Source organism: Psammomys obesus, unplaced genomic scaffold (assembly GCF_907164565.1).
Source record: "Psammomys obesus unplaced genomic scaffold, mPsaObe1.curated_primary_1811, whole genome shotgun sequence".
NCBI lineage: Eukaryota > Metazoa > Chordata > Mammalia > Rodentia > Muridae > Psammomys > Psammomys obesus.
Window position 1 is genome coordinate 12,288,138 of NW_026596064.1, and position 11,789 is coordinate 12,299,926.

The 11,789-nt window shown below is 39.4% G+C and overlaps 1 protein-coding gene across 8 annotated transcripts in view; it reads left to right on the forward strand.

Moving 5' to 3' along the window:
- Positions 1 to 11,789, forward strand: part of Lrch3 (leucine rich repeats and calponin homology domain containing 3) — a 99,789-nt gene that overhangs the window by 53,989 nt on the left and 34,011 nt on the right. For all 8 annotated transcript variants that reach the window (XM_055624839.1, XM_055624843.1, XM_055624842.1 and 5 more), the window contains exons 7-11: positions 701 to 794; positions 2,073 to 2,193; positions 5,627 to 5,775; positions 7,806 to 7,882; positions 11,676 to 11,727. In XM_055624839.1, coding sequence (XP_055480814.1) covers positions 701 to 794; positions 2,073 to 2,193; positions 5,627 to 5,775; positions 7,806 to 7,882; positions 11,676 to 11,727 — 493 coding nt within the window. The remainder of the gene's footprint in view (positions 1 to 700; positions 795 to 2,072; positions 2,194 to 5,626; positions 5,776 to 7,805; positions 7,883 to 11,675; positions 11,728 to 11,789) is intronic.

Sequence of the window (11,789 nt, forward strand, 5' to 3'; positions counted from 1 at the left end):
AGTAACAATCAAGGAGACTGAGGCTGTAATCAAGTCTCGAATAAAGAGAGGTCCAGGACCAGATGGCTTCAGTGCTGAACTGTACAAGCCTTTAAAGAGGAACTAGCACCAGTGCCCCTCAGACTGTCCATTGAAAGAGAAAGGACACTGCCAAACCCAGCAGAGAAGGATAATGTTTTTGTTTGGATGAGGACCTCTATTTGCATGTGTGTGAAAGTTAGCAAGAGGAGCAGGAAGGTGGAGGAGAGATCTTAAGGAAAATGGAAACAAAGGGCTGTAGAACAAACACCTGTGATGATAAAGCAGAAGAGGGATTAACAGGAGAGGAAAAAAACAGCCGGAAAGGAAGACAGGAGGGATGTGGACTGGTGACAACGACACGTCTTGGCACATGAGTATGGAGAGGCTGTGAGATGAAATCTACTGCCTTGTAAGCTGGCATTAAAGTTGGATACAGCAAAACCAAAATTGAGCAGCTGAAAGTGAACTCTGAGTGTGGGGCCTCATACTGTCTGTTTGCTTTGTTCCTATTTGGATTTTCTTGTTAAAAAGCTCAGAGAATGCTCTCTTAGCTCTAATGTTTACGTGACCAAGTGTCATGAGAATGTTTGTTAATAGAACTGTGACTGGTTAATTTCAAATGCTACTTTAAAAAAATACATAAAGCCTCATAGTAACAAGTAACACTTATTTTGGACAGCCATGAAGAACTGTACTCAGGCCGTCCTTATGGAGCCCTTGATTCAGGCTTCAATAGTGTGGATAGTGGTGATAAGAGGTGGTCAGGGAATGAGGTAAGTGTCTCTGCTCATATGTTAAAATTCCTGATTTAGAAAAAAGTAATTTAATGAATGGGAATATCTAAATTGGAATGAGTTTGTTACGTAAAATAGAGAAATATCAAAGATAGGCCAAAAACACCCATAGTCCTAGCATCTGAGAATTCTACAGTGTTTCTTTTTCCCAGCATTTTTTGCCACATGTCTTTTTACAAGTTTACCTCATCTTGGGTGTGGATATTCTGGAAAGCTGAATAGGAGTTGAGGTGGTTGGAACTGAAGCCTAGTTGGCTGTGGTAGCACATCTCTATAATCCTAGCTCTGAGGAAGCTGAGGCAGGAGGACCATGATCTGAAGATAGCCTGACCTAGGTAGTAAGTTCCAGGACAGCTTGCACTGCATAGCAAGTCACTGTCTCAAACAAAACCATAAAAACCTGGCATCTAGACCTTGAGGGCTAGGGTGATCTGAAACAGAGATGGTGAAGGAAGGGGTGCTGGGAACTGGAAACGTAAATAGGACTGTAAACTAATGGCTTACAGAGATAGAACCTGAGCTTCAGATGTTAGCTCAGTGGTGGAGTCGTCCCTAGGCAGGCCCTGGCATCAGTTCCTAGTGAGTGCACTCACATGCCACAAATTACATGGGTTTTCGGTTTGGTTAATTAGTAGTATTAGACTTTCTGTCGTTTAAAATTACTAGGATGTATTTTAGCTACTAGTTAAATGACTATGCTTTTGCTAGAGGGCCTGATAACAGACTTTATAATGTTGTTTTATTAAGAGTCCAAAACAGAAGCCTGGTGCAGTAGCACACGCCTTGAATCCCAGCTCTCAGGAGGCAGTGGCAGGTGGATCTCTGAGTTCCAGGCTAATCAGGACTATATGATGAGTTCCAGGCCAGCCAGAGCTACATAGTCAAACATAAATAAGTAAACAAATCAGATAAATAAGTAAGCCAAAACAAAATTAAATCACAACTTACTTAAAATTTGTAGTTAAGTGTGTATATATGTCTTGGTGACTGTGATCTTGGATATTACAATGTATAAAAATGTAGATAATTTAAACCCATGTATATATTTACTTACAATTTTGAATATCTTTCTGCTTTGTTAGTTGTGGTACAGTTTGCCTATTTAAAATACATATTTCAGTTGCATTAATTATATTCACCTCATTATATAATATTCACTGTCAATATCCAGAACTTTTTTGCTTTTTCTTCTTCTGTGTAAATTTAGTTTATATCTAAAATTGGAAATGATGGTTATTAACGTTTCTGCTTTTTAAGCCTACAGATGAATTTTCAGATCTGCCTCTCCGAGTGGCAGAGATTACTAAAGAGCAAAGACTGCGGAGAGAAAGCCAGTACCAAGAGAATCGCAGCAGTGTGGTAGTCACAAATGGCGGAGGTAAATGTAACTCTGATGACATTAAAGCCTTTATAGTTAGCTTGCTTTATAAAGGGGTCTCCTGTAACCCTGGCTGGCCCAAACCCCTTACATAGCCAAGAATGATTCTGAACTTCTGATCCTCCGCCTGACCTGCCTGTCCTCCCCAGCCCTGGGAGTATAGCTGTGGTCCACCACTCCTGGTCTTGTAGGGCCTTGTGCATGGCAGGTAGGCAAGGACTTAATCAACTGAGCCCGGCTCCTACCTTACCTGTTTTGTTGTTGTTAAGGGAGAAACTTTTTATTGGCTCAGCGTTCCAGAGGCACCCAGTCCATCATGGTGAGGAAGGCATGGCGGCAGAAGTAGGAAGCTGCTGGTCACCTTGCCTTTTTGAAGTGGTCTTTGTCACAACCACTCTTTTGTTTGCTTATTAGCTCCTTCACTCTTCTAAAGACTTCTGTTTATTTATGACAAAAAAAAAAAAGTTTACCATTGGGATGAAAATTCACTTTCTTTGTATTTTCAGTTTGTAATTAAAATTGTTTCTCTCATGTAATTAAAAATGTCCCTCTCATTTAGGGGGAAATTTAGGAAGGACAGTTTATCTGGAGTAGATCTTTGTTAATCTTGATCTTACTACAATCTTCTGAAATAACATTGTCTCTTTTTAAGATTCTCCATTTTAAAGCAATTTCTTGAGCTCTTTGAGCAATCGATTGTGCCTGTCTGCCTGTGTTTGTTTTTAGCTTTCTAAAGTAAAGTTATTTATTTATTGGCAAGGACTTTGCCACCACAGCCATGATGGGGGCAGATAGCTTGCTCTCTCCTTCTACCTTGCAGATTCCAGGTCGTCAGGATTGGTAGCAAATGCTTTGGCCTGCGGAGTCATTTAGCTAACACTGTTTAAAACTGAGTTTTCACCCCATTATCCAGGCTGACTTCAAGCTCCTGGATTCATGTCAGCCTCTTGAGCAGCCAGGACCATAGGTGTCTACCAGCGTGTCCATCTTCCACGACATACCTTAATGTTCTCTTTGTTTTCCATTTGGTATAATGTTCTTGGGGCTTCTGAATCCTACCTGTTCTTATTCTGACACTTAGAACATAGAGGTTGTTTTTATAAAATAAACAGAGTTTTCTCTGCTTCCATGAACTTCTGAAGCAATTTAGAATTCTACTCTGTGTTCTTATAATTTGAATTTTAAAGCCTAATGTTCTAATTTTGAGGGCCAATGCTGAGGGAGAAATTACATAGATCTTTCTGGAAATGTATAATGTTCTTGAGAAGTGCTTTCATTTCTAAGTCAGTTATGTTTTGTCCTCTCTGGCTTCGTTTTTATTCCTGTCACCATTCCATTCATACCTTAGTTATTTTATTTTAAATTTTGTTCTCATATGAGTTATCTGTACCATTATTTTATTTAAGACTTAGCATCATTTCCAGCTGTGCTTTTTAGTCTGTATCAACTAGCCCCATGTGGTTATTAAGCATTTGAAATGTGCATTTGCAGGCTGGGGAGATGGCTTCAGTGGATAAAATACTTACTGTAGAAGCACAGGGAGCTGAGTTCTATCCCAAGCACCCACATAAATGTCAGGCAGTACACATCTGCAACTCCAGCCCTTGGTGAGCAGAGACAGGCCGATCCCGGAAGCACAATGGACAACCACTTTGACAAAAAGTTAAGCTCCAGAGTTCATGAGAAAATCTGTTTCTGAAAATAAGGTGGAGTGCCAGTGAGGTGGTTCACTGGGTACAGGTACTTGCAGCCAGTTTTTGTGACTTGAGTTTGATCCCTGAAATTCACATGATGGGAGGAAAGAACCAGTTTCTGCAGGTTTCCTTCTGACATCCACATATGTACCATGGTATAATGTCCCCCCTCCAAAATAATAAATGAGACTTCTGTGCGTGTGCTGTAACAAATAATAAATGTGACCTCCACACCTCTGCCGCAGCATGTGTGTCCCCCTGAATAATGTTGAAAAAAAAAGATATTGGCTTACTAAAAATAAGGTGGCTAACAATAAAAACCTGATGTCAGCCTCTTGCCTCCACATGTGCACACATGTACACATACATTGACACACACACTTGCACACATGCATACGCCACAGGTATATCCCACATACAAATTTAGAAGCCTGAGATGTGGCTTTTCTGAATCGAGATGTAACTACAAGATCTTCATCAAATTTTGACTGCTGATCTGGATAGTATGAAAGTTTAATGTCACTTTCTTGAGAACTGGTCATATGTAATCTATTTAGTAGGAGAAATTATAGTACATGGAATGAATGAATGAATGTTTCAGATTTCTAATGTAATGTTACCATATAACCTTTTTATCCTTTTAGATCTTAATAAACGTATAACACAAATTCAATTTAGTATTAACTGCAGTTCAGTTAAATTTAGAGTTCCAGCAGAGTGGAACAGCATGTAATAGTGGCTGGAGTTTAATGCATTGTTTGAGAAACTTCTTCACAGCCAGATCTTTCTCAGAGCACTATTTATTTTTAACTAGTTGTTAAAAGTAGTTAGCTTTAACCTGAAATTACTGGGGTTATCCAGAAGCGCACCAGATGAAGCAATAATATGGCTCTATCTTTAGTTGCCTTCCTTTCCTCTAAATCTCTTTTAATGGAGTAGTCATTTTGTTTAATAAGTTATAAAATACACTTTTTGAGACAGGTTTCTCTGTGTAGCCTTGGCTGTCCTGGACTCACTTTGAGGACCAAGCTAACCTGGAACTCACAGAGCTCCTCCTGCTTCTGTCTCCCAAGTGCTGGGATTACAGATGTGCACCACCACACCTGGCTTAGTATTTGAGTTTTTAATAAAGTATCTTGAAAAGAAAAAATCTTTCAGATGGCTTCCTTTCACTCACAGACTACTGTAAAACATGTCACACACTGACCTCTAGGAAGTCATTTTCTAAATAGGGAGATGTTTGTTCTCATTTTTTCTTAAGTTTGAGCTACAAGAAGGGAAACAGTAAGTTTCTTCTCCAACTCCAGACAAGTTTCTTTTTATCCTGTGCCTGTTTTGTTGTCTTCTACTTTCTTTTGAGTTAACTGTTAAATTTTCTGAACCCAAACTAATGAGAAGATGATACAGCCTTCAGTCTTTAAACAACAGCCATCTTCTCTATCTCAGACTCAGACTGCCCTGTTTAAAACACTAAAGATCCATCCAGAGAAAATAAACGTCAAGGGTCTGTACTTCCGTGACTCACCCCCAGTTGTTGTATTCTTCAGTGTATTTGGACTAAGGTTTTCAAGAGGCAATTTTTGCAAGGGGCCGAAGACTAAATAATAAATACTTGTTTCATTGGGACATCTTTTTTTCTGTGTGTACAACAGAAAAGGGAATGTGTAACTTAAGCAAATGTCTTTTATTAGCTGTTTAACTTTGAATCTGTGTGTGTGTGTGCTTGTGTGTATGTGCAGTGCAGCATGATCTGGATCACATTGACTACATTGACAGCTGTACTACAGAAGAAGAGGAAACTGATGTCAAACAACCCAAAGGCCTGGATACAGACAGTCTCAGCTCACAGTTTATGGCATATATTGAACAACGGCGAGTCTCCCATGAGGTAGTAGTGTACCCATTTAGTCCAAATATGCTACTGTCCCCTACTGAAAACAATCACGATATCAGAGCAGTGATTTATTGATTTAGGCTTAATTATTTTATTTTCTCTTCTGATTTTATTCCTGGATTTTTCAGACTTAATTTGGAAAAATCAGGAAGTAGTCTCAAAAGCGATTCAAGTTTTATCCTTCAAATAAGAAGGCAAATTTCATTTGTTTGAAGATGCATTGAAAGGACATCTGAGAGTGGCCTCAGGCCTTTGGAGAAAGTGCTTGGGATAGAATATTTTCATTGTTACATTGTTTGGCTTTCTGGCTGGTCTTTTTGCTTGATTGCTTTGCTTCTTTGTTATTGCTAATTACAAATCATAGTTTGATAGATAATTAATTAAACCAAAGTTGAGTTTTGAGGAAACATTCATCTTACCCATAGATATTAATAAGTTTAATTATACTAGTGCTTTTATCCTAAGTTAACAGAATATAAATTGTTTGCTATTAAAATTCTTGGTGTCTCTTATAATGAAGTATTCAGTTGCCTAAAAAACAAGTAAGCATTCAGACCACTGTAGAATCTCTGCCAATTCCTCAAGGGTCTCAAATAGAATAGCATTCTTCAATCTCTCTAGTCAGCATAGTAAAATGGCTTCATTTTAGTGTGTGATGTGTTGCTGTCTGGAGTTTGTCCCAGGCTCTGAGCAGGGGTTGTTTGAGAAACACTAGGGGCCTTTCTGAAGACTGATGTATACAACTTTTAGAAATCAAGGATCAGTTGCTTCAAGGGGAGTACATTGTGGAGTAATAGCATTCCTTAAAAGAATCCTTTGGTTCCTGTTTAAGGCTTTGAACACAGTCATTTTTGTTGCAGTTCAGAAGACACTTGTTTCTAAAATCAGATAAAATCACATAAATCAAATCCTGTAGCCAAGTGATAGACCAGTGATTGATAAAACTGCCTTGTGGTTCAAGCTGTTAGTCTTTCTGCTGGAGCCAAGAGTACCTTTCTAATAAAATAAGTTAATAATGCTACATAATACTCTTTAGAAAAATCCTTTTTCTTCTCCTCTCCTCTTCTTATTTAATCACTTTATAATGAGCTAGGTTGTCTAAGTAAGGTGTCTCTACAGAACAATAGACACTGCTTACTGGCCTACTGAGCATTGTGGTATCACTCTTTCACTAACACACTGTAGAGGCTCCTTTTAGTGTTTTTAAGCTCTATCTACCTCTTGTGTGTGGTAGCCATAATGATTCTATGCCATAAAATTTTTGGCATTTTTGTATCATATAGCTTTCTAAAATTGAACAGTTTGTAAAAGTATGATGAAGCAGTTAGTTTAAATGGTTTAGCAACCTGTAAAAGAGAAGCTAATGAAGTAACACAGCAGATGCAGTTTAGCTTATAAGTAGATGAGTTCTGACATGTTTTTGTTGTTGTTGTTGTTGTTTGGTTGGTTTTTGAGACAGGGTTTCTCTGTGTAACCTTGGCTGTCCTGGAACTCACTCTGTATACTGGGCTGGCCTTGAACTCACAGAGACCCATCTGCCTCTGCCTCCCAAGTATTAGGATTAAAGGTATGTGCCACTATCTCTGTGTCTGTAAGCTTCTTATTATTCTGAAAATGTTACTCTGCTTAATTACTAATTTCTATAATACAATGGAAAAGGAACCTTGTAAATAAAGTACACATTCATAGATGCGTAGGTTGCCAGGCTTGCACAGCCAGTGCCTTTACACACTGATCCATCTCACCAGCCCTTGCTTTTGTTTTCTGAGAGAGAGTCTTGCTGTGTTACCCAGGCTGTCCTTTTGCCTCAGCTTCTTGAGTGCTAGAGTTCCAGGCATGCACCATCACAACCTGCTAGCAAGCTGTTAAGCATAGAGCTCACAAAGGGAAATTCCATCAAAATAATGTTTGGTGTACCGTTTCCTAAAAGTCAAACTAATTGGCAAATAAAAGTACAACATTTTGATATTATGTACGTTAAATGTATTTACGGACTTTTTTTTTTCTTCGCTTTTTTGGTCTAGGCTTCACCAGTAAAGCCAATAGCTGTTAGAGAATTTCAAAAAACAGAAGACATGAAAAGATACTCACATCAAAACAGGTTTGAAAAAGCAATTCAACTTAATTCTTTCTGTCTTGAAACTTAATAGGACTGTGAATGATTTTGGTTTTTTGCCAAATATTCTCACAATATAATATAATGAAGATGTATAATATAATAAAGATGTATAATATAATGAAGATATTTGGCTTATGTGTGCTTTAGAAGCTAGCGTTTAAAACTAGATTAGTCTGCATTTGTGCCAACACCATTTTTAAAAAGAGTAAAAATAAGTTGATTCCAAATCCAGATTATTACTTTAGAATTAAATGATTTGAAAGTAGGTAGTGGTAATAAATTTTTGTGAAGGTAAATGTTTATGTATAGAAAATCTAAAGATTTTTCAAAAGCTCTATTTTATAACATATTTTTGACTAGGTAATTGAACAGATTATATATATTATCATTCTTCAGTTTATACAGTCTGTACTTAGAGTCTCCCTATTTCTAAAATTAGCTCAATGCTATTCTTCATTCTATAATTCCAAAATGTTGCTGGCTATAAGCTGTATCACAGTAGATAATTTTTCATTTCAGTCTTTGGTCTTTGTGGATGAAATCTTAAAAACAGTAGGTTTGGTAAATGTTCTTGTATTGTTTTGTTTGTTTGTTTTTCAAGTCAGGGTTCCTCTGTGTAGCCCTGGCTGTCCTAGAACTCAATCTGTAGGCCAGGCTGGCCTTGAACTCAGAGATTTGCCTGCCGGTGCCTCCAGGTCTCCATGTGCCTGGCATGATATGTCTGCTCTTAAGTAACAGTGAATTTACTATGTAGCATCTGAAATGCGTCCTTGCGTCTTTATACCAAACAGCATGCTAATTTTGTTTCAGGAACCATGATTTAGATGGAATAAAGAAAATGTAATTGTATTGTATTGTGTTACAGCTCTGAGTGGATAGGTATCCTGGCAGTTGGTAGCCAAGGAATACGACAAAGTCACACCTTACAGCAAACCTCACCCAAGAGATTTATTGGGAAAGACACAGGAGGGAGGTGGCTGCCTCTGCTCTGGAGAGAAGCAGCAAAGAACTGGACAGGAGGCAGGCTAAAGTCAGGGTTTCTTGGTCGGGGGTAGCTTTCTAGGGTTGAAGGAATTGTGTAACCTGATCTTGGGGCAAGCTCAGGTATTGGTAGAATTTTGTGGCCCAATCTTGGGCTCTTTTTTTTCCCCCCTGTAGGGCAAAGTCTGGCCACTCTTCTGCCTCAAAGAGTTGGAAGGACTGGAAATAGCCATTAGAGAAATCTGGCAGGGAGGCGGCTCCAGAATCAATCTTCATAATAAAAAAAATTCTAAAAGTATAAAGTAGACCAGTGTTCCTCAACAAAACTCAGCGCCACACCTTAGACACTATTGAAAATATATTTATTCCTTATGGGAATCAGTTCCCAAAATGACTGTAGGTTCTACTAAGGCCAAACCACCTCTAATGTGAGAGACAGTCTTATAAATTATCTTACGTGAAATGTGAGTGATGCTGTTGTTGTGAAACATCCAGTGAAAAGACCCTATGGCATGAAGTATGAAAGCAGTGCGCCAGAAGGAACAAAGCTGTGGCAGACCCTCAGCACGCCAAGCCATGCACCGGAGAGCGGGTGCGCCAGATGTCCCCTCCACTGGCTCTTGCATCTTCCCACTTGGTCTCCATCTTAACTTCTCATAGCTCAGGTGGTGACATGCAGCCCCAGGGCACTTCCCTTTCTCAGCTGCTCTGTGTTAAGTGGGGATGATAGAGTAGGAAGAGCTCAGCTACTCGGTAGGAAGCGTGGGTTCTAGTTCAGGCTCAGGCGTGTAACCATTCAGCCCCAGGGGGCTCCTTTTTCTCAATTGTAAAAGTCTTTAGTGGCTTATACAGTATAGCACGGTATCTCACGTCCCTTCCAGTTCTTACAGAGTGCATGGTAATTGAGGACATAAAATCAAGTTTCAAGTCTATCTCTACAACGTATTGACTAAGTCACCCTTGGAAAGTCACACTGTTTCTATGGCTGAAATCTCTTAGTTTGTTACCGAGGATTATAGACGTTCTTCATTCAAAGGGTTGTTGTGAGGTGTAATCTGGAACACAGGTGTGTGGGTACCTAGTACAGTAGCTGGTAAGAACTCAATGAGTATTTTTCCTGTCTGTCCCAGAAAGATGTTTTCCCCCCAAAATGACATGGGCTTTATTTTATTTTATAAATGAAAAAACTTATTTCACAAGTGTATCAAAGGGAGAAGTCCTGGGCTGACAAGATGGCTCAGCAGGTAAATGCACTTGCCACCAAGTCTGACAACTTCAGTTCAAGCCCTGTAAGCCACACGGTGGAGAAGAGGATTGACTTTTATGAATTTCCTCTGATTTCCAGGCAGAGGTGCACATACCCACACACATAAACAAAATTAATCAGTAAATGTGATCTACAACTTCTAAGAGGATATCACAATTTTAAAATAAAAATAAGAAGAAACCAAAAATTTTTAGATTTTTTTTTTTTTTCATAAATTGGAATCTGTGTTAGTAAGGGTTTCTGTTGCTGTGGTAAAAACCACAATCAAAAGCAACTTGGGAGGGAAAGGGTTTATTTCACGTTAGTTTTTAAGTCCATCACTGAGGTAAGCTAGGGAGGGAAATTAGGTCTTGGAAGTAGGAACTGAATGAAGCAGAGGCCATGGAGGAGTGATACTTAGTGTCTTGCTCCCTGTGGCTTGCTCAGCCTGCTTTCTTCTAGAACCCAGGACTGCCAGCTTAGAGGTGGCACCACCCGAGGTGGGCTGAGCTCCGCCACAACACTAAAAAAATGCCACATGTGCGTACCTGTTGGCAAATCTGGTGGGGGCATTTTCTCAGTTCAGACTTCTTCCCAAATGACTCTAGCCTGTGTGAGGTTGACATAAAAACTGACTAGCACAAAGTCTTTAGAAAAGACTTGAAATTTGTGTCCTTAACATGTGATAATCTCTGTGTTCTCAATGTGTGCTTAAGTAAAGATCCTGTGAGAGAAGAACAGGCACAGTGAGTGGGGTGGTTAAAGAATTTGAGCCCCTGAGTCTGACTGCTAGCACTAGAAAGAAAAAACAATTTTGTGATTCAGTATTAGGTGTTGAGACTCTAAGAGCTTAGAAACTTTGCTTCTGCTTGCCTGCCAGTATACTGGTTTCAGTGAGGCGGCTTTAATTACAGACACATATGGTTTACAAAGCCTTGAAACAGGTATCCCTGCTTGAGGAAGAAGATAAATACCAAACTGTAAAGTCAAGGCGAGTAGTCTGTCCTTGCGTTTGTTAAGCATCACTCAGGCTCACCACCTTCTTCAGAACAAAAAATCACTGAAAATCTGCTACTTGAGGTGCTTTACAAGTGCAGTCCCCAGGTTCTGCCGCGGCCCCGGTTTCTGCTGAGTAAAATGGCTGCCCTTGTCCATCAGAGGATCTCAGTTTACAGTGTCTTGTTGCAGTCAGTAAGAAAGTGGGAAATGACTATGCGTGTTATAAAGAAATGATGCTGTTTGAACAGTGCTCTCAACCAACTGTCATTTATGCTGACATAAATAGTGGTTAGCTAGGCATCAGTGATACCATCACATGACAGTGCAAGTCGGGGACATCTGTAGGCCTGTGGTTTATGTACTTTCATGAGCATGTACAAAATGTGGCTGCTCTTTCAATGCTGACTCAACAGCTTGCCTACTGGTTGCCTATAGAAACTTCTTTTAACAGTGAAATTTTCACTTGTCCCTTATTCAGTTAACAGTGAAATTTTTACTTGTCCCTTATCTTGTTGTCAATGACTTCTTATTTTTCTTTTGGGGGATCAGGGTTCCAGTTGAGACATCATCTATGTTATCACTGCCACTGAGTCACAATCGGGTAAGTTTCTTTTAGTGGTTGGTTGGTTGGTTGGTTGGTTGGTTGGTTGGTTGGTTGGTTGG